The 24,190-nt window shown below is 39.9% G+C and overlaps 1 protein-coding gene across 13 annotated transcripts in view; it reads left to right on the top strand.

The window, feature by feature from the left end:
• Nucleotides 1-24,190, top strand: part of LOC140736843 (CMP-N-acetylneuraminate-beta-1,4-galactoside alpha-2,3-sialyltransferase-like) — a 542,908-nt gene that overhangs the window by 335,849 nt on the left and 182,869 nt on the right. For all 13 annotated transcript variants that reach the window (XM_073062832.1, XM_073062835.1, XM_073062828.1 and 10 more), the window contains one exon: nt 14,025-14,088. In XM_073062832.1, coding sequence (XP_072918933.1) covers nt 14,025-14,088 — 64 coding nt within the window. The remainder of the gene's footprint in view (nt 1-14,024; nt 14,089-24,190) is intronic.

Here is a 24,190-nt window from a genome sequence, read left to right on the forward strand (position 1 = left end):
TTTGGAGGGGTTTCCGGCATGTTAGGGTAGATTCCCTTAATGGAGATGCCTGGGCATGACTTTCTTTAACGTGGGGATGCTGATACACAAGCAGTCACCACATGGTCCTTGACAGATTGTGGTCAGGGTCCAGTGGCATGAAATGTAAGATGACTGGGGACCCTTCACTGCTGCAGCCTTCCCCTGCCTTCACTATCATTGTTATGTGTCATCATCTTCAGCCATCTTGTTTGGATAGCTCTTTGTCTGGAACCTTCCCCTTGAACTTACCGCCATGGGTGACCTTACCAGTAGCTAAGTGCTAGATGGCTAAACTCCAGATAGTATTGCTCTTGGGATCTCTGGAACTCACAAGCCTCTCCACCATGACAAGGTGACGATCCTCAGAAAAGAAGACAGCTATGTGCACTGCTGGCAATGATGGTTCTGATAAACTTGGGGTTAACATTTGAAACCTGAAAGTATCTACAGAGATGAAGATCGTGAAGGGACTGAGCCCAGTGATCTTTGCTTTTAGTTAGAGGGATTTCAAACATAAAACTTATTGTGGTTTATTCAGCATGGGGAACACGAGTGAGAGAGATTCACATATGTTAGTATTTGAGCAGCTGAGCTTAGGACAATCTGGTGACTTTTTGATAGTCGCACCTGGACAAGGGCTTTTACAATCATCTGAGGCAGAACAAAGAAAGTTTTGAAGTTCAAGTTTGCTGAAAAGATGTGCACTGACTTTGCTTCCATGACAGTGCTGGAGTGGGGAGTACTTTTTATGTTGATAATGTTTAATTTGGCAAAGGTGTCAGCTCTGAGAGGACAACCAGCCCTGCTGCTTTTGACTTGTCTAGGTTGAAGAAAAAATGGTGTCTCTGAAAACTCTTAGAAAAATATATCATGCATCAGGCTGAATTTTCATCACTTTAGTTAGCGTTACACAATGATTAGAGATAGAATGATGGTATTCCATCTACCCCTCCCTGAAGCCCTTGTCGGGATACAGTACTTTTGTCCCATACGAGTTCAAACACACAGTTCTCTGTCCCAAGAGTAGACACCAATCTAGCGGCCCTTTCAAGAAAATTTCTTTGTATCTTCAAAGCGGAAGAATCCTTTTATTGCTGTGTGCCTTTGCACATGTTTCTATTTAATACTGATGGTTTACTGAGTTGTTGCAACAGTAAAGATTTAGGTAAAGGTTAGCTTTATTTGTCGCATGTGCATCGAACGTACAGTGAAATATGTCAGGTGTCAAATCAGATTAAGGAGGATTGTGCTGGGCACCCTGCAAGTGAAACAATGTTGTTCATTTCCTCAACAGCATATTCCCAAAACAGATACTTATGGGATGAGATTGCTAAGAGAATGGGGGGAAAATACTCAAGGTCAAATTCCTAGACTCCAGGAAAAAAATACAACATTTGTATTTGCTCCTGAGAATCTCTGGCCCGTAAGTGGTGAAGGAGCGTTTACAGTAGTGTTGCGAACTGTGAGACAATGCTTCAAGATCACCCAAAAACCGTATGTGAATGGTAAAGGGACAATACCACCTCATTGACCATCTATCTTCCTGTCTGTTGGTTACCCTGCTTCCCCATCTGTGATAAGGTCTGGATTTCCCAGGCTGGCCTCATTAGCCACCTCAGAACCCTTGAAACCAGACGCCAAACAAGTCATCCTCAATTCATAGGAGCTGCTTAAGGAGAAGTCGAAATTTATCAGTAGGTTGATGTATTTGAATAACTTTTCACTTTTTACAATTGTGGTCATTTTGGGGCTTGTAGCATGATTACACTTGATTTCCGGAATGCTGACCTTTAACTTGTGTAAAGGATGCAATGTTTGCACTTATAGAGCTGCAGAGTGATGCAGCATGGAAAGAGCCCCCTTTGGCCAACTGCCTTTCACCATCAAGATGACCATCTAAGCTAGATCCATTTGCCCATATTTGACACATATCCTTCTGAACCTTTCCTGTTTATGAACTCGTCCAAACATCTTCTAAATGTTGTCATTGTCCCTGTGTCAGCCACATCCTCAGATCTCATTCCATACACGTACTACCTGTTGTGTGGAAAAAGTTACCCCTCAGATTCCTTTTAGATATTGCCCCTCTCATCTTAAATCTGTACCTTTTAGTCCTTGAATCTCCAACCCTGGGAAGAAGACTGTGCATTCACAGTACTTCCTATGCCCCTCATTTTATATCCTTTATAAAATCACACCTCATTCTAACACGTGCAGCCTTATCAGTGACTCCTACAACTGCAACATCATCACATCCTCTACTCTTGATGCCCTGATTGGTGAAACCCAACATGCCAAAAGCTGCCTTCAGTACCCAGAGTAAACCCACACAAAATGCTGGAGGAACTCAGCAGGTCAGACTGGGCGATGCTACTTTTAGGGTACTCCTGTTCTAAAACATTCCTCAGAGCCATACTGTTCCCTGTGAAAGTCCAACCCTGGCTTGACTTCCCAAATTGCAAAACCTTACAATTCTGAATTAAACTCCATTTGCTATTCCTCTGCCCACTTTCCCAGCTGACCAAGATCTGACCATAGTTCCTGTTAATCTTCATCACTGTCTACCATACCACTTATCTTATTGTGAAATGTTTGAGCTTTCTTTCTAACAGTTCTCTGTACTCTCATTGTGCTTCTGTATGTTGGTTGTGAGCTGCTGCTGGTGCCCATCCACTTCAAGGTTCAACATGTTGTGCATTTAGAGATGCTCTTTGTAAAATATGGTTATTTGTTGCTTTCCTGTCAGCTTGAACCAGTCTGGAAATTTGCCTTAGACCTCTCTCTTTAACAAGGCATTGCCACCAAGAGAATTGCTGCTCACCGAATGCTTTTTGTTTCTTACACCATTCTCTGCAAACTCTAGAGACTGTTGTGTGTTAAAATCAGAGGCAATCTGCAGTTTCTGAGATACTTAAACAACTCCATTTGGCACCAACAGTCATTCCAAAAAGATGTTCTGATAATGTGATCAATACTGGCATGCCATTTATTGCCCCTTTCTAGTTGATTTGAGAAGGGGAGGTGTATGATAATCTTGACTGCCTTAAGTACCCCAAACATGCTCCTGCAAAAGGTTTTGATAGACAGGCAGACAGACATACTTTATTGATCCCGAGGGAAATTGGGTTTCGTTATAGTCGCACCAACCAAGAATAGTGTAGAAATATAGCAATATAAAACCATAAATAATTAAATAATAATAGGTAAATAATGCCAAGTGGAAGTAAGTTCAGGACCAGCCTATTGGCTCAGGGTGTCTGAAACTCCAAGGGAGGAGTTTTAAAGTTTGATGGCCATAGGCAGACTTCCTATGACGCTCAGTGTTGCATCTCGGTGGAATGAATCTCTGGCTGAATGTACTCCTGTGCCTAACCAGTACATTATGGAGTGGATGGGAGACATTGTCCAAGATGGCATGCAACTTGGATGGCATCCTCTTTTCAGACACCACCGTCAGAGAGTCCAGTTCCACCCCCACAACATCACTGGCCTTACGAATGAGTTTGTTGATTCTGTTGGTGTCCGCTACCCTCAGCCTGCTGCCCTAGCACACAACAGCAAACATGATAGCACTGGCCACCACAGCCTTGTAGAACATCCTCAGCATCGTTACAACAGAAACTGCACTAGTGGTAACTAAAACACAAAACTGGTATATTTTGAAAGACAAGGTCAGTTCTGATGTAGGTTGTTCCTCTTGTAGAAAATGTAATTTTTATCTGGAAACTTAGTTTGCGAAGCATCTGGATGCGGAAGTATTACAGATAAATAGTATGATCAATATTATCTGTTAAGTCCTCACCTAAATAAGAGCTCAGGGTCCAGGTCATGCCTAGATGTTACAGCTGCATTATGGAGAACCCTCTAACTTGTCATACATTTGAGGTTATGAGCTATGCTTGCCGATGTCACACAAGTTTTTATTTTTCAGTTGATGTGAGGAGCACCAGGAAAGATTGCTGCCTACACTTGGTTATGGATGCTTATGTCTGAACATCTTAGGTAGAGCTAGTTACACATCTAGGCCAGGTTGTTCCATTCCTTGGAATTCATTCATCAAGCAATTTGGTAAAAGCAATGCATCTACGTTAAGGTTCATTTTCTGGTGTCACCTAAAATGTTGCTGGATTCATTAGATTTAGCTTTCTACTAAACATTAAGTCATTTTCCTTTGACTCATTATCTATATTTCCCTATAACTATAACACCCAATGCAAAATATGCATTACACTTCAGTACTTAGGTTCGCAAGGCAATTCCCTTTTCCAGAGGGAAATTCAACCTTAGTTTCCAGTTGGAAAATAGCAGAGTCAAGTATAGCTTTACTATACAGTGTACCTTGTCCATTTCTTGATGTCAGTGAAAAATAAAATTTAGTGAATTGTTTCACTGGATCTGATATATTTTCCTGACTGATGGAATAGGTTAAAATTAATTTCATTATGTCATTTATTTGCTTTCACGAATGCTGGCAGCCATTGGTTTTATTTACTCTTAGTTTTCTTCATAACCATTGCTTTTCTTTCCAGTTCAAAACGTACAAACAATATAAAATAATTTTTCATAATTGATTCCTTCCATGATTGTGGAATGTAAAGAGTTGAGCATTTGATGACTACCTTTCAGCTGTTTTTGTCTTGTTTTCTTTATGTCTAAGTGAAGACAAATGGTTAAATCTTGAGTGGATCCGTTGACAGAATCTAATACCTTACTGTTTCAGGGGTCAGAAACAGTGAGGAATCTGCAGTGCATTTGAAGCAAGTATGTCTAAAATGCAACTCAATTGTGCAAACAACACTGCCTTATTATAATCTTTTATGACTGTTAGCTTATCAGATAAGTAGGTTTCGTGAGGTTACATATCGTTATGCGGGCCTATTTAGCAAAAAGGGGAGGTGGGTAAGATTATAAAATCCTTTTTTTGATAAAGGAGGAAAATGCGGAGGAAGCATAAAGGTAGTCAAGGCAGTCTATCTTGAAGTTGCTTCTTGATAAATATCAGTCAAAATAAACTTATATTGTATCATGAATAGCTTTGAAACAGAAAAATAATGGTAGTCTCATAATGATGTTTGTTGTCAAAATCTAGACTGCTTAAACTGTAAAATGAGGTTCGGCACACAGTGCCCAAGCAGAATTTGATAGTGAAATTTTTTGTTAAGAGGTATAGATCTTATTAAGCTACAAATGCAAAGGAACCAATTAATATTGTATTCTTAATTTCTTCGGCTGTCTCCTCTACTCCATCTATCCGTCTTATAACAAATGTGAGGCACATTTGGAAATTCTTGTCTGCAGTACGGAGAGACCGGACTTCAGCTTCATCTGTATCTTTCTAGTAAGCCTCAGCTGTTCTGACTCCTAGTGAATTCATGAATTCCCAAATCTCAACCTCCCCTCTGCCAGCCTTGAATCAGTTCCTACTGAGACCTAGTTCACTCAAAAATCCCTGTTTAAACCTTTCAATCCAGATTCCACCACTCCAGAAGTCTAAAACGGTCTTAAACGAGTTCAGAAGTAAATGGCAATGATTGTGGTGTCTTTTCTCTTCTCGTGGTTCTGAACTCTGCAATCACGTACACTTTATTAGGTACACCTTATACCTGATTACAAATACCTCATCAGTCAATCATGTGACAGCAATTCGATGCATAAAAACATGCAAGCATAGTGAAGTTGTTCAGTTATTGAGAAGGGGAAAGAAATGTAATCTAAGTGACTTGACCATGGAATGATTACTGGTGCCAGACGGAGGGGTTTGAGTGTCTCTGAAACTGTTGATCTCCTGGGATTTTCAAATACAACAGTCTCTAGTGTTTACAGCGAATGCTGTACAAAACCACATCCAGTGTGTGGCAGTCCTGTGGATGAAAATGCTTGTTAATGAGAGAGGTCAGGGGAGAAAGGGTCAGACTGGTTCCAAGCTGACAGAAAGGTAACTGGAACTCAAATAACCATGCATTATAGCAGTGGTGTGCAGAAGAGCGTCTCTGAATGCACAGCACGTCAAACCTTAAAGTAGATGGGCTACAGCAGTAGAAGACCACACCGAGTTCCATTACTGTGGCCACTTTATTAGGTAAAGTGTAGCAATAAAATGACCACTAAGTAAGCATCGAAATGTACAGTGAAATGCGTTGTTATGTGTCAACTACCAACATTGTCCAAGATGTGCTGGGGGCAGCCCACCGGCATCACCATGTCTCTGGTGCCTACGTAGCATACCCACAACTTACTAACCGTAACTCGTACATCGTTGGAAAGTGGGAGGAAACCAGAACACCCAGAAGAAGCCCACATGGTCACAGGGAGAAGATGGAAACTGTTTACAGGCAGCAGTGGGAGTTCAATCCCAGTCTTACAGTTGGTATAACTGACGTTATGTTAGCTGCTACATTACCATGCTATCTCCGAAATTATTGCTTAGTCCATTCCAGCTAAACCTGAAGCACTCATCCATTGTTATTTATAGCAATGAACTGGATGATGGTGTGGTTAACTGGATCAGCAAATTTGAGGATAACACCAAGATTGGGGGTGTAGTGGATAGTGAGGGTGGCTATCGTGGCTTGCAGCAGGATCTGGTCCAGCTGGAAAAATGGTAGTTGGAATTTAATGCAGACAAGTGCAAGTTGGTTGGTCTTTAGTAAGACCTACCAAGTTAGGTCTTACACAGTGAACGGTAGAGAATGGAGAAGTGCAATAGAAAAAGGTTTCTGGGAATATAGGTCCATAATTCCTTGAAAGTGGCCTCACAGGTCGTAAAGAAAGCCTTTGGTACATTGGCCTTCATAAATCAAAATATTCAGTACAGCAGATGGGATGTTAAGTTGAATTTGTATAAGAAGTTGGTGAGGACAAACCTAGAGTATTGTGTACAGTTTTGGTCACCTATCTACAGGAAAGATGTAAATAAGATTGAAAGAGTACAGAGAAAATTTACAAGAACATTGCCAGGTCTAGAGGACCTGAATTATAAAGAAAGATTGAATAGGTTAGGACTTTATTCCTTGGAACGTAGAAGGTTGAGAAGATATTTGATAGAGGTATACAAAATTATGAAGGGTATAGATAGGGTAAATGCAAACAGGCTTTTTCCACTGAGGTTGGGTGGGACTATAACCAGAGGTCATGGATTAAGGGTAAAAGGTGAAAAGTTTAAGGGGAACATAAGGGGAAACTTCTTCACTCAGAAAGTGGTGAGAGTGTGGAACAAGTGACCAGCACAAGTGGTGCATGTGAGCTCAATTTCAATCTCTAAGTGAAGTTTAAATAGGTACATGGATGGTAGGGGTATGGAGGGTATTATTCTCTGCGCAGATCAATGGGAGAAGGTGGTTTACATGGTTTCAGCATGAACTAGATGGGCCAAAGGACCTATTTCTGTGCCGAACTTTTCTATGAATCTATGACTCCAATATTTTTCCAGCCGTCCACATACAACTCCATCTCATGTGTATTGCAGTCATCTGTTGCTCATACTTCAGTGGTGGGCAGGTTGTTGAAGAAGGTCCTGAGGGGCAGGATTTATCAGCATTTGTAGAGACATAATCTGATTAGATATAGTCAGCATGGCTTTGTCAAGGGTAGGTTGTGCCTTACCATAGAACCATAGAACATTACAGCACAGAAACAGACCTTTTGGCCCTTCTTGGCTGTGCTCAACCATTTTCTGCCTAGTCCCACTGACCTGCACCTGGGCCATATCCCTCCAAACCCCTCTCATCCATATACCTGTCCAAGTTTTTCCTAAATGTCAAAAGTGAGCTTGCATTCACCACTTCATCTGGCAGCTCATTCCACACTTCCACCACTCTCTGCGTGAAGATGCCCCCCCCCACCCAATGTTCCCTTTAAACTTTTCCCCCTTCACCCTTAACCCATGACCTCTGGTTTTTTTCTCCCCTGGCCTCAGTGGAAAAAGCCTGCTTGCATTCACTCTATCTATACCCATCATAATTTTATACACCTCTATCAAGTCACCCATTCTCCTACGCTCCAGGGAATAAAGTTCTAACCTATTCAACCTTTCTCTGTAACTCAGTTTCTCAAGTCCCGGCGACATTCTTGTAAACCTTCTCTGCACTCTTTCAACCTTATTAATATCCTTCCTGTAATTAGGTGACCAAAACTGCACACAATTCTCCAAATTCAGTCTCACCAATGTCTTATACAACCTCACCATTACATTCCAACTCTTATACTCAGCCTGATTGAATTGCTTGACGATGTAACAAAACACATTAATGAAGGTCGAGCAGTGGATGTAGTGTATATGGATTTCAGTAAGACATTTGAAAAGGTTCCCCATGCAAGGCACATTCAGAAAGTAAGGAGGCATGGGATCCAAGGAGACCTTGCTTTGTGGATCCAGAACTGGTTTGCCCACAGAAGGTGATTGTAAATGGTTTGTATTCTGCATGGAGGACAGTGACCTGTGGTGTTCCGCGGGGATCTGTTCTGGAACTCCTCCTCTTTGTGGTTTTTATAAGTGACCTGGATGAAGAAGTAGAGGGTAGATTAATAAGTTTGCTGATGATGCAAAGGTTGGGGGTGTTGCGGATAGTCTAGAGGGTTGTCAGAGATTACAGCCAGACATTGATGGGATGCAGAACTGGGCTGAAAAGTGGCAGATGGAGTTCAACCATGATAAATGTGAAGTGGTTCATTTTGGTAGGTCAAATTTGAAGACAGAATATAGTATTAATGGTAAGACTTTTGGCAATGTGTGCAGGATCAGAGAGGTCTTGGGGTCTGTGTCTATAGGACACTCAAAGCTGCTGCGCAGGTTGACAGTGTTGTTAAGAAGGCGTATGGTATTTTGGCATTCATCAATCTTGGGATTGAATTTAAGAGCTGACAGGTAATGTTACAGCTATATAGGACCCTGGTCAGACCCCACTTGGAGTACTGTGTTCAGTTCTGGTCACCTCACTACAGGAAGGATGTGGATACTGCAGAAAGAATGCAGAGGAGATTTACAAGGATGTTGCCTAGATTGGAGAGCGTGCCTTATGAGAATAGGTTGAGTGAACTCGGCCTTTTCTCTTTGGAGTGACGGAGGATGAGAGGTGTCCTGATAGAGGTGTATAAGATGATGAGAGGCATTGATTGTGTGGATAGCCAGATACTTTTTTCCAGGGCAGAAATGGCTATCATGAAGGAGCATAGTTTTAAAGTGCTTGGAAGAAGGTACAGTGGGGATGTCAGAGTTAAGTGTTCCACACAGAGAATGGTGGGTGTGTGGAATGCACTGCCAGGGACAGTACTGGAGGTGGATACAATAGGGTCTTTTAAGAGAATCTTAGATAGGTACATGGAGCTTAGAAAACTAGAGGGCTATGCAGTAGGGTAATTTTAGGCAGTTTTTAGAGTAGGTTACGTGGTCGGCACAACATTGTGGGCCGAGGGGTCTGTAATGTGCTGTAGATTTCTGTGTTTTATGTTCTATGTATTGTGCTTGCTTATCAATGTTCCGGTGAGCTGTGTCAGCTTTTGGGTCTTTCCCATCCCCAGACCACCAAATGGTCATTCTTTAGTGTAGGACTCAGAAGGAAAAGGCAACCCATATTTAGCAACAATACACAACAAGTGGTTTAGCATCAGTGATACATTTATTTACTTTAAGTTCAAAGTGCATACTGTATACAACCTTGAGATTTGTCTCCTCACCGGCAGCCACAGAACAAAGAAACCCAATAGAACCTATTAAAAAAGAAGACTGTTAAGTAACCAACGTGCAGGGAAAAAACAAAAAGTGCAAACAATAAAATTAAACAAATAACATTTGTAAGTGAAGTTCACAAAAGTTGGTCCACAGCCAGAAAGCCAGTCACCACTACAGCTAATCCAGGAGTCCGTTAGTTGCAGGCCACAGCCTCAGTTCAATGCAGGGATGAGGAGTCACGAGCTGAATACGTTGTCTCCGGCCTCATCACCGTGACCTTTTCAAACTAGCCCGGCACTTAAATTGACCAAACTTTGGGTCATTTCTCCCTCTTTAAGTCTTAGGCCCTGCCAATTTGATACGCTGTCAGGTCTGGGCTCTGCTGGCTTGAATTGGCCCGTCAACATTTTCAATTCAGCCTGGCACTTGAATTGGTCAGATATTAGCTTCCTCACTCTCAGACCTGGGTCCTGCCACCTCAACTCTGCTTCACCTCAGATTCACCTTTGAATTACCTCCCAAGTCCACTCCAGCATCAAACATTGGCTCGTTCCCTGCTCTAGGGCCCAGGCCTGGGTCCCGCTACCTCAATTCAGCCCATATATGCCACACCGCAACCATTCTGCACCTTTGAGACTTCAGTTCACACTATAAAAATGCCATGTCAAACAGGCGGTTCAGAAGCTCAGCTCTAAAAGGAAAGTTACATGCTATTGATCTTTTTTGAGAAAAAGTGTGAGTAATAAGGTAGTTAATAGTTGTGTTTGCTGCCAGCAGGTTGTCGCTGTGCTTCTCCAGCTATATCTTAAACTGGAAGTGCTTCAGGTCTCACTGAAACAGATTTATTGTGTTAACGTGCCAAGGAACTCAAAAGTAAAATGAGATTTCCAGTCCCCCAGGTGGATCATTCAAGTGTCAAATCAGGCCTTAGCTAATAATTTATCATGCGCTTTAATTGTAAAAATACTAAGTAAAAGTCTTAACTTTTTCTGCCACCAACTGAAACTGGAAATTACCATTTGGTTGCTTGATTAATACGTTAAAGTTCATTTTTCATTTTAAGATGGTAATTCAACTGAGATAAAGAGGGGAATAAGATCCCTAGTTTGATGGTTTTGAATAGTGAAGTTTGATGATAATGTTTGTATTAGTGAGGGAGTGCTCTATAGGAAAGTGAGGAAAATGGACTGTTTTAATTGTACAAGCAGTTCCTGGGTTACGAATGGTCTGTTCCTGAGATCTGTTCATAAGATGATTTCAACATAGGTCAGAAATGTCTGGTTTCTATAGTAATCTCTATCATATTGTTCTACATAAATTTGTTATACTTGCCTTTCATTGAATAACCACTCTATCGACTCAGAAGTAAACTAATAAGTATATACTGCATCCAGTCATTTATGAATCCCATGAAGAATATAATTAGTAACTTGAAAAGTGCTTTAAAAATGTGTGAGAAAATCAGCATAATCGGATTTTCATAAGTTGGGTCATTTTTGACCTGGGGAATTCTGCATTGCCTCCTGCAATCTAGAAGTGTACTGATACTCATTGCTAATACTTACATAATAGCTGTGCAGATCTGATTCTGGAAGATCGTTAATGTAATGAAACCAAATTTCTTTTTAGCAATTCAGAAAGGAAATAGAGAAAAATTAGGTGATTTACTGAGGAGAGTCTAGAAAAAAATTGCAGCCTTATGAAATCTTAAATTTGCTGCTTTTATTATTTTCAGTTGTGTTCACTTTACCATAAAACTATGCAGGTCAGTGTTGTGGATTAAGCCTAAAATTATTACAGTTGCATAATTTGTTGATTGAAATAAAGACAGAAAATGATAGAAATACTTCAGGTATCCTCTGTGGAAAGCGAAGCAGAATTAACATTTCATTTTAAAGCCCATATCAAAACAAAGTAACATACATCTACCCCTCTGTAGTTCTGCTGAATTATCTTCTTGAAAAGAAGAATGGACTTCAGTGTGTTAATCCAGCTTCAGAAATGCTACCTTTCAGCTTCAATAGCTGATAGAAAAAGTCAAGACTCGCTCTCATCATTTCTACAATTAAAGCACGTTGTAAATTATTTAGAGCCTGGTGTGACACTTGAATGAGCCTCAGGGGGTCTGAAAATCTCAGTTTACTTTAAGTTCCTTTGCAGCTTAGCACAATAAATCAAATGAATGTATCACTGATGCAAAACTGAGCTGTGTACCCTGATGCTAATAAATTTGGGTCACTTTCTCTCTCTAATGCCCCTCAGGCGTCATCTTTGGTGGGGGGCTAGGGAAGATGGTGGAGAAATTCAAAACCCAATACAGCTCAGAGGCATCAGTGAAGAAGTACGATATGAGCAGTGAATCAACTCCATTTGATAAAGAATGGAGCAGAACATGGAGGCATGGACAAATATTGGGGTCTGTATAATACCACAATAAATGTTTCAGGTGTAGATAGATTGAGATAAACAATATTATGGAGGTAGAAGTTAATGATCCTTGTTATATGAAGTATATAAAACCAGAAGCGTTGATTGCAAATCTGACTAATTTTTTCACCTTGTTTAACTTCAGAGGCACAAGTGATGTAACTGTTGATGACTGGTTCTTCACTTGCAAAGATCAGGAGGGAACTTCGTCTATGTAGGACTTTGCGTAGGTTTATAGTGAGGATCGGTGCGGGTGGACTGATTCCGCTCTTTAGGCTGGGGGACGTTCCACGATGGCATAGCGAGTTGCCACGACTGTGGTGGCACGGCAAGGCTGTAGGTTGAGTATCAGAGCGTTCCTTCTCCTAGACAGACTGCCTGTTGTCCTAGGATGGCTGCCAACCAAGGCTGGTGAGCCCAGTCTGCCCATTCAGTTACCACTGGACGCTCGGTCGCACCATGACATAGCAAACTCAGAACCGGGATGCCACTTGAAGACATTGCTGTGGGCACAGGAGTGTAGGAGAGGCCATATGCGAATGACATCCTGCATGGCAACTAATTCATGAATAAAACACAGTGCAGAGCACAGGAAGTAATAAAAATGGCATCATAAAACCTGAGGAGAATATCAGCTGAATGATCCCCGAGGAACTGTGCTGAAAATTTTACTGAGTGATTGAGGTGGCTTGTGGGGTTTATATAACAAAAAATCACGATTAAATATGTTCCCATTACTAAGTTATACTTATTCTGCTTATAATCATAAAAATAAATGTTACTTCTGTCAAAGTTTGAGTACACTTGGGTTTAGTGTACTATTGGAAATACCCTTACTCGGATACTTGCATTGCTATATTTTACACCTCTGTCAAGCGTAATACCTTTACAGATGAATGCTTCAAACATATTAACTTGATTAGCATATTAATGTAAAAGATATTGATCCTAATGCAATATTATGGTTGATAGTGCAGCATCCTATCCCAGTCCAACAACATCAGTACTGAGGCCCTGGATATGGGCAGGCTGCATCACTTGCATACTTGACCCCAGACTTAAAAGAGGCGCTCTATTCCTAGCTCTGGTGTGGGCAAAAATCATCAGGTAGACAGAGGGAAAAGAAACAAAACATGTACTTAAAACTTCCTTGAAGAAATGCAACATCCAATCCCAATGACTTCACAAAACCTCTAGCTCGTGACCACTTAAAGTGGAGAAGGAGCGTTCAGACAATTTTGAAAAACTTGAGGCCATACATTGGGAACACAGGAAAATGGCAGAAGAGCACACCACCTCCAATCTATCCGTTCATCTTTTGCTTCATTTGTGGATTAGTCTGCATTTTGCAGAACACAGAGAACTGGAGTAGAAGCAAGTCATTCCTAATCTTGTGGTAGAAGTTTCCCAGAATATAACTGAACACCAGCTGCAGTAATTTGCCTTCTGAAAATGATAGTCAAATATTGGAGGAATAACCCATCCACAGGAACAATTCCAGGTGTGATGGAACTTTGGAAGATTGCATCCACATCTCTAAAGCCACCTCTTTCTGATAAGGTCTTTAAACTGAAATATTAAATCTGTGTTTCTCTTCCACAGACGTGACCTGAGTTGCTGAGTGTTTCAAACATATTCTGGTTTAATGCATTCATTATTTTAGACTTGTGTAAAACATTGACTTATATAGTTTTATCAAAGACACAGCAGTGTTACCTAATCATTAATACATTGCAGAAAATTTCTTGTACTTTACAGGGAATGAAGCGTGAAATATGATTCACCAGTTTTTGTTGTTTAAGATGAAATGGAAAGGTATGCAGCAGTGAGAAGAAAGCATTAGCACTGGACTATATTTTGTACTTCCTAATTGATTAAGTGTTCTTTTTGTTCTTTTTGTTTCTTGCAGAAGCAGTTATACAGAAAATATTGGGGATAACAAAACAGTACACTTTGACTTCATCTCTGGATAGGTAAGTACACTGCAATGCCACAAAGACATAGGGGAAATTATGAGTTGTGTTCAGGTTCAGGGTATTGAAATTAACACAGCTTTATATATTTTGTTAAAATGTTGCTGAATGCAAGCTGCTGGAACTTCAATCCTGTATGCTGTCAGTTTAATCTCAATGCATGGATTTTTTTTCCTCTCAAATCGACAAGTCTGCTGAAAATCCATGTATATTGAACAGTTGCCCTGTGAAAGAAATAAGGCATAGTCAGCTGGGCGTCAATTTGAGAGGTAGTTTCTCATTAAACATTGGATATTCCCTAGATGTATTAAGCTCATTCCCCATTATCTTCGAAGTTCTCCAATGTAGCAATAAATATTTACAGTGCCTTGTTAAAGTATTAATCCCCCAACACTTTGTTCACATAAATGAGTATTACATGTAGGGATTTTGATCAGTTTAACTGAGAATTTTTATTTGTAACTTGTGCTCCTTTTTTCACAGAAGAGTTTAAAATAAAGAAAATTGATAATCATGAAAAATTAAAATTCAAGAACTGAAGTGTCAGCAGTTCAAAAATAATCATCCCTTTTTGCTCAGTACTTGGTTGAACCACCTCTCACATCTCTTACAGTTAGTAGTCTTTTTGGATAAGTCTCTATTAGCTTTGTTTAATGTGATGGAGCAAGATTTGCCATTTCCTTCTTGCAGAATTGCTCAATCTGTGCCAGATTCGTTGACGAGTAGTGATAGGCAGTAATCTTGAGGTCTTGCCAGAGATGTTCGATCAGGTTAGGGTCAGGACTCTGACTGGGCCACTCAACAACATCAGTTTTCTTCATTTGAAGCCACTCCATGGTTGCTCTGACAGTGTGCTTTGGGTGGTTGTCCTGCTGAAAGATGAACTCGCTCCCCAGGTTAAGCTTTCTAGCAGAGGGCATGATGCACCATCAATAACTCTCTGAGACGTGAGGCGAGATATAGGCTTTTATTGGCTGGAAGAAAGCCCAAGCAGCAATTGACCACCACACTGCATCCTGGAGACTGAGGCCGGGGCGGTGTCTCCAATCGCCTTTATACCGGGGTCCGTGGGAGGAGCCACAGGAACAGTCAGCTGGGGGGGGGTGTGGCCAGACAGGTATATGTAGTTCACCAGAGGGCAGCAGGTTTTTAATCCAAGATCTCTCTGTATTTAGCACCATTCATCTTCCCATCAATCCAGACCAGATTTCTAGTCCCTGCTCTTGAAAGGTGTTAGGTTTACGCCACACATACTGCTTAGGGTTGAGGCCGAAAAGTTCCACTTTAATCTCATCTGACCACAAGACCTTCTTCCACATCTTTATAATATCAGCAAAGTGAGACTTTGCAAAGTCCTTGCTGGCAAGGATATGCATTTTTTAAGCCAGAGCTTCTTCCTTGCTACTCTTCGACAAATTCCATTTTTGTGCAAGGCCTTAGATATTGTGAAGCTATCAGTTTCAGCTCTGTTTGTATCCGCTGACTTTTGCAGCTCACTCAGAGTGATTGTTGGCATCACAGTTGCCTCTCTTACAAGTTCCATTCTTCTTCGGCAACTAGGTTTTGAGGGGCAGCCTGACCTAGGCAGTATGGGTGTGGTTTCATATTCTTTCCACTTTTTCATGATGGACTGCTCGGAGCTCCGAAGTATGTTCAGTGCCCTTGAGATGATCTTGTACCCTTCTCCACATTTGTGCTTCTCTATTATCATTTTCCTGACTTGCCTTGAATGCTCTTTTGTTTTCATTTTGGTTTGCTCTGTTGAAAATCTCCCATACCGTTGGACTTTGCAGAGAGAGTGGCCCTCCAATTTTATACATCAACAAATTGGCTGAGTTGGTAAGATAGTTTACAATACTGAACTTGAGGAAAGTTAGTGTAGTAATTACAAAGGGGATGAACACTTTTTCTGCCTCGCAATTCGTTTTTTAATATTTAACAATTTGTTGACAGGATTTGGAATTTTTCTTCTGATTTGAAATGATACACAATGTTTTATAGTTTAGCTGAAAAAGATCCTACTTCAACATATTTTAAATTTAGAAAATGAGACAGTAAAATGTGAAAATAGTTGTGGGGCTGAATACTTTTTCAAGGCACTGTCTTTGTACAATGTCAGAGTTGTGCAACTCATTGTAAGTTTGAAAGTGGCATTCTGAGACATGTGTTTATGAAGTCGAAATTCCACTATTTCAGGATAACTATAAACATAAAGGGAAATAGATGAGTAGGGGCCACATGGCTGCATTATTCTTTTATCTGTTTTTTGTTATATTGAGAAATGATAGATATCTCACAAAGCTTTTAGTAATGTTCATGGAAAAAGCTAAAATGTATCCTTGTAATGATTATTCATTGAGGATGCAGTCGTTGTTTTTCCACCTGTATTACATCCTCTGCCCCTATCCTTGCAAAACTGTCAGGGCTCTCTTTGTTCAGAGAATTAACTTTTAAATTACCAGCTGTATAATTATCTGCTTAAATCCCATCAAAGCTCCTCACTTCTGTAACTATATACAGTTGAATGCACCCCTTTCTTCCATGATTACATTATGACAGTTTCCATTGCTTGGATATCATTGCTTTAATCACAATATATTGCTATGTAGGTTGTTATTTCTTGAAAATTATCTATCTTTTTTTTGCTTTCTCCCTTCTATTCATTGTCCACTTATGACTGACCATGTTGTAAATTATATGTAAATGAATAGGACCCTGAGAGTGCACGTTATGGTTTTCACTTGAAAAAGCGTACTTTAAAATTTATTGTTAACGTCGATTATCACATATGTTGCACTACCTGATCAATTACCCCTGACCACAATGGACTTTGGGACAACTGATTTACCTTGCAGGCTTACCCTCGATGAACACTGAATGTCACTGCAAACTTCATTCAGCCCAATTTCAAAATCATGCAATGAACCACAGTTTGGAGATCATCCAATATGTATCATGTAGGCAATGTGGAATCAATTCTAGAATAGCTCTGATCAGCAATGAAAATATTTAATGATTTAATAGCAAATGATAATTATCAGATTGATGTTGGATACATTCAGTGAATCATAAGAAAGTTTGCTAGTACTGTTTGGGAAGCAGTGCGGGTGGGTATTAAACTAGAGTTGCAAGGGGATGGGGATCAGAGTGCCAGAACAGATAGTGGGAAGGCTGCGGAGACAGACCTCATATAAAGTCAGGAAGCAAAAGGTTCAGTGTGCTGGATCTCGTGTTCCGAGTTGCGTAAATTTCAATGCAAGAAGTTTTGTAGGAAAGGCAGATGAACTCAGGTCATGGATCAACACATGTAATTATGACATTGCAGCCATTAGTGAGATTTGGTTGCAGGAGGGGTAGGACTGCAATGTCGTGGTAGTGCTCAGTCAGGACAGACTGGAGAACTCATCTAGTGAGACTTTATAAGTGGAACTGAGGAATAAGAAAGGTATGTCCATGTTAACGGGACTATATTATAGACCACCCAATAGTCCACGGGATTTAGAGGAACAAATTTGTTGAAAGGTTGCAGATTGTTACAAGAAATATAAGGTTGTGATGTAGGTGATTTTAACTTTCCACACATTGACTGGGACTCCCGTACTAGATGGGATAGAGTTTGTCAAAGGTGTTCAGGAAAGTTTCTGTAATCAGTAGGCAGAAGTCCCAATGAGAGAGTGTGTAACACTTGATCTACTAATAGGGAATGAGACAGGGAAGGTAGCAGAAGTCATAATGCCACTAGTTTCAAGGTAATTGTGGAAAAAATAGGTCTTTTCTTGGGTTGAGATTCTAAATTGGAGAAACGCCAATTTTGATGGTATCAGAAAGGATCTGGCAAGTGTGGATTGGGTCAGGCATTTTGCTGGTAAAAGTGTACTCAGTAAGTGGGAGGCCTTCAAAAGTGAGATTTTGAGAATACAAAGCTTGTATGTGCCTGTCAGAAAAAAGGCAAGGATAACAGGTTTTGGTTTTCGAGAGATACTGAGGCCCTGGTTAAGTAAAAAGTAGGTTCATGGCGGGTATAGGCAGGTAAGAACAAATGAGATACTTAAGGAGTATAAGAAATGCAAGAAAACACTTAAGACAGAAAATAGGAGGGCTCAAAGAAGGCATGAGTTTGCCCTAACAGACAAGTTGAAAGAGAATCGTAAGGTTTCCTAGCGATATGTTAAGAGCAAAAGGATTGCAAGGGACAAAATTGGTCCTCTGGAAGATCAGAATGATAATCTGTGCGTGGAGCCAATAAAGATGGGGAGATCTTAAATTAATTTTTTGCATCTGTATTTACTGAGGAGTCTATAGAAGCTAGGCAAACCAGCAGCAAGATCATAGATCCTATACAAATTACAGAGGAGGTGTTTGCTGTCTTGAGACAAATCAGGGTGGATAAATCCCCAGGGCCTGACATTGTGTTCCCTCAGACCTTGTGGGAGGCAAGTGCAGAAATTGCCAGGGCCCTGGCAGAGGTTCTTAAATCACCCTTAGTGACAGGTGAGGTACCGGAGGATTGGAGGATAGCTAATGTTGTTCCACTGTTTAAGAAAGGCTCTAAGAATAAACCAGAAAATTGTAGGCCAGTGGGCTTGACGTTGGTAGTGGGAAAGTTATTAGAAGGTATTCTAAGAGACCGGGTATATGAGTATTTGGATAGACAGGGATCAATTAGGGATAGTCAGCATGGCTTTGTGCATGGTAGGTCATGACTAATCAATCTTATATAGTTTTTCGAGGATGTTACTAGGAAAGTTAATGAATGCAATGCAGTTGGATGTTGTCTACGTGGACTTCAGCAAGGCATTTGACAAGGTTCCGCATGGGAGGTTGGTCAAGCTGGTTCAGTCGCTTGGCATTCAAGATGAGGTAGGAAATTGGATTAGACATTGGCTTTGCGGGAGAAGCCAGAGAGTGACAGTTGATGGTTGTCTCTCTGCCTGGAGGCTTGTGAGAAGTGGATTACTGCAGGGTGCTAGGCCCGTCGTTGTTTGTCATCTATATCAATGAACTGGATGATAATAAGATTAACTAGGTTAGCAAATTTGAGGATGACACCACGATTGGTGGTATAGTGGACAGTGAGGAAGACTATGAAAGCTTGCAGTGGGATCTGGACCAATAGGAAAAATGGCAGATGGAATTTAATGCAGACAGGTGAAAGGGGTTACACTTTGGGAGGACCAACCATAGAAGCTCTAACACAATGAGCAGTAGGGTACTAAGGAGTGTTATAGAGCAAAATAACCTTGGGAAAAAGGTCAATAATTCATTGAAAATGGCATTAGAGAGATATAGGGTCAGTAAGAAAGCACAGCGGTCTTCATAAATCATAATATTGAGTACAGGAGTTGGGATGTTATGTTGAAGTTAAGACATTGGTGAGCCCTAATTTGGAATGTTGTGTGCAGTTTTGGTCACCTACCTACAGGGAAGATATAAATAAGATTGAAAGAGTGCAGAGAAAATTTATGAGGATGTTGCTGGTACTAGAGGACCTGAGTTTTAAGAAAGATTGAATAGGTTAGAACTTTATTTCCCAAAATGTAGAAGAAGACTGAGAGGCCATTTGATAGAGGTATACAAAATTATGAGGGGTATAGATAGGGTAATTGCAAGCAGGCTTTTTGCACTGAGTTTCGGTACGACTACAACTAGAGATTATGGGTTAAGGGTTAAGGATGAAAGGTGAAACGTTTAAGGGGTAACACGAGGGGAAGCATCTTCACTCAGGTGAGAGTTTGGAATGAGCAGCCAGTGCAAGTGGTGCATGCAATTTCAATTTTAACATTCAAGATAAGTTTGTATAGATATATGGGACGGAGGCATATGAAGGCAGGTCGATGGGACTAGGCAGTTTAAATGGTTCAACATGGACTGGATAGGCCGAAGGGCTTGCTTCTCTTCTGTAATTTTCTATGACTCTATGGCTTTAAATAGAAACTGCAGTGTAATCTGGCCTCTGATTCTTATTCTGACATAGTATAAGACCATGGTTGATTCTGTAACTCAATTTTATATTCCTTGATTCCTTTAATATTTAAAGATGTATTAATCTCCATTTTGAGTGTAACTCAGTGACCATGCCTCCAAAGCCATTTCAGGCAGAAAATTGCAAAGATTCATTTCCTTCTGGATGAAGTAGTTTTTCTTAGCTCAGTCATGAATAGCCACCCTCTAGACACTGCAGTTAGAGATCCTGAAGAAACCTCAACTTCAGATCTTTGCTGTCAGGCTCCTGATAAATATTGCATTTTTCAATGAGATAGCCTTTCATTCTACTAAGCTCTGGAGAGTAGAGGTCCAGTGTGTTAAATCTTCCCTCATAAGACAAACCCGCCATCCCAGTAATCAATCTGTTGAACTTCCTTAGCTAGGGAGTCCAGACAGTGTGCAATATTCCAGATGTGGTGTCATCAGTGTTTTGTGTGCTTAAACACCTCTATTCTCCTCCTATAGCAAGAGAATTTGAGTACATCATCCCATTTGCCTTCCTAATTGCTTGCTAACTCTGCATGCTAACTTTCCGTGATTCATTTGCAAGGACACACGCTCCATCTTAATGTCAGCACCTCAACATTAAAAAAAATATTTTGCCTTCTTATTTTATCCTACAAATGTAAATGACCTTGTATTTCTTCACAATATATCTCATAAGTCATGTCCTCATCCATTCACTTAACCTGTATATAACCCCTCTGCATCTTCCTCTGGCCCACACTGCCATCCAGTTTTGTTTTGTCAGCAAACATGAATATATATCATTTGTTCTCTTCATCCACATCATTGACAAGGATTGCAAACAGCTGGGGCCAAACTCTGATCCCTAAAGAAGCCTAGTGGTCACAGTTTCCCAAATAAAAGTGACTAGTTTATTCCTACTCTATTTTTTTGTATGTTAACCACTGGTTAATTCATATGAATATACATTACCTCCATTGTCATGCATTCTCATTCAGTTAATAATATTTTATGTGGCAGCTATTGAAGTCTAAATTCACAGTGTCAATTGCTGCAAACTTATCTAAATAAAACCTCAACAAAAGGCTAGCAAATTTCATCAGAAATTATTTTCCTTTCTTAAATTCATGATGACTCACCCAATCCTTTCTTTGCCTTACCTATGTCCTCTTTACATTTTTAATAATCAATCCCTGCATTTACCTAATTGGTAATTGGTTCATAATCATTTAATATGATGAACTGAATACTGAGGCTTTGGGCCTACTCCAGGGATTTGGATCTAAGGACTCGATCTGGTTCAGAATGCTGCCGCTGCTGTTGTTGTTTGCTCTCTTCTATTGTTTGCACACTTTCCCTGTGCATGTTGGGAGTTGGTCTTTGTTTTGTTTAATTGGTTTCTTTCACATTTCTTGCTTTGCGGCTGCCTGTAAGCAAATCTCAAGGTTGTATAATGTTATGTAATTTGAATCTTTAATCTGTTGGAGCTGTTCTAGAATCTATGGAGTTGTGGAATTGCCAGCTCATACCATAGATTGTAGGTTAAGTAGTCCTGAGGATTTATTACCTTTCTGTCACACTAATTTCTCCAGTACTAACTGTTCACCAATACTTATTTCTTTGAGCTCATTTGTGTTCTACCATTTCCTGGAGGGTTTCCCTGTCTGGTGCAGGCAGATACAAAGTATTTGTTCAATTTTTCTTCCATTTCATCAGTACCCAATAAAAATTTCTCTTACCTCAGCTAAAAAAGAATCCATATTAATCTTTGCTTCATTTTCCCATTTACATGTTTGTGGAGAATCTTACATCCTGTTTATACACTGCACATTTATTTCTATATTTATTTTCTCCTTCCTTTGCTAAGTTCTGAAATTTTCCCAAAGGGCTTCCAGCTCTTTCTTTTGTAATTTTAAAAGCCTTTTCCTTTGATGCAATATGATCTTTAACTTCTCCTGCTAGCCACTGGTTAATGATAAATTTGTTAAAGATATGTTTTATTGGTGTCTCCCCAGAGAGAGAAACAAACTTTTGAAAGATTTCTTTCAAAGAGTTGAATTGATAGGTCCATTAGAATATACTTTACAGGTGCAGCTGGTGGCATTAAACTTCCCACTGGTCCAAAATGTGTGTTTTCCCAGGATATGGAATAGATATTTTCAGTCTATTTGCATCTGGTAAAATGACAGCAATTGTACCTTCTGGTTCTTCTAATCACACACGGTTTATGGCCGCAGTCTGTTTTCTAATAAATTGCAGATGATTTTGATTAGTAGAATTAATTCCACATCAGAACCAAATTATAAGCAACACTTTTCCAGGGTCATTGGCTGAAAGTTACCACATGTACCAAGATTTCAGTTCTCATTATTGAAATTTCCTGAAATTGTTGAAGATATTTAATATATATAGTAATTTAACAAATGATTGATTAAAAAATTCATCATCTAGCAAAGTCTGAGTTGACGTTCTTTAAAATAAAACTGTTTCTTGGAATTATTAAAAACATTTTATATAAATCATGTCTTCTCTAATTTTATATTCACAATACCTTTACTGAGAACTTTAATAAATATTATAAACAGCAGGAATTCCAGGTTAGATCCCTTGGGAACTTTGGTCACAGCTGCTCAATTAGAATTATTGCCATTGATAACTCTTCTGTTTCCTATTATCTGGCCAGTTAATATTCCAATTCCAAATTTCCCTCATAATCCCAAGAGATTTTATTTTTGCCATTGGTTTTGTGTAAAGAAACATGTTGAATACTTTCTGAAGTCAAGATGTTTAATATCTCCCAAATTCCCTTCATCCTGAAACAATGGGACATCCTCAAAGATTTTAATAAGTCTCTGGAACCCAACCTCCTTTTTTATAATTCCATGTTGGTTTGTGTACATTTCCTTTTCACTCCCCGGCTGTTTTTGTTTTAGTTCAAGTGTAATAAATTTTATTTTCCTACCACATTTGCCAAACTAATGCTCCTCTAATTATCAGTTCATTTTTCTGAGCTTTCAATAAAAGAAAATGAGTTGTGTTCAAGTGTTGGGTTGTTTTTCTGTTGCCCAGTGAATGAACATCACTTTGCAAATACTCAGAATTAATGCTTGAATGACATCATGCTACATTGACCTATGTCTTACAGTCATTGTACACAGTAGACCAGTGGCAGTCTAGTTTCCAGCACACCGACAGCATTGTCTCAGTGGCTGACACTCGGTGGCAGGAACTAAGACCGTGGTCTGCTCTGATGGGCTATTGGCAACATAATTTCACTGTGTCCAAATGTCCACTAACAAAATATAGACATGAACATTGAAAATGATAATTTTGTTTAAAAATATAAGAAACTACTGTTAAATTACTACAAAATGTAAATAAGTATTAAAATAAAGGAAAAGTAGACATAAAATTCTCCTTTAAAATGAAAGTTGGCAATTACATTCAATGCATTCAGTAGATGGCATAAAGCTCAAGAGTTAGATGGGAAATATATCCTGATGCTTGATTTGCCAATTTATGGCATATCCCTGGATTTGAGATTAGATGAGCGCACCTCTGCCCTCCAACATGATCCCAACTTCTGTACTGGAGTGCGCAGAAGCGGATGTCTGGAACGTGCTGTTGAATGTGCAGCTGGCCAGCAGTCCTCTACGGACACCTCGGCTAGCTGTCAACGTGTTCCGGACCATTTTCAACTCCCACATTAAATGTATTTGTTTCTTTGCATATAGTCATTGCCTAGCTTGGATGTTTCCAATCTGTTTGTAGCTGCTTCTACTTATACGAAAAATATCTATCAGCGGAGTCCTCCTTACAAACCATTGTACGTTCATATTGATTTCAAAAAAACAATTGTATCTTCCAAATTGTTCAATATAATCTATTCACGTCATGCAGCTTGGGCTTTGTTATATTTATTTTGAAGGTTGGTTATAACTGGTGAAACCAGCCTCTCTTGTTTAATCTTAATTGCCAATGCTGCCTGCACCACCTCCCAGACCAAGTGCTTTGTTCAGCCTATTCACACATTGATTAATAGCCAATCAAATAATAGGCCCAGTTCACATTCAAAATAGAGCGGGTACAAGAATTGCAGACTACCGACCCTGAAGAATTTAAAAATATATATTTCATGCTGACTTTAACT

Source organism: Hemitrygon akajei, chromosome 12 (genome assembly GCF_048418815.1).
Source record: "Hemitrygon akajei chromosome 12, sHemAka1.3, whole genome shotgun sequence".
In the NCBI taxonomy this organism is placed as follows: Eukaryota; Metazoa; Chordata; class Chondrichthyes; order Myliobatiformes; family Dasyatidae; genus Hemitrygon; species Hemitrygon akajei.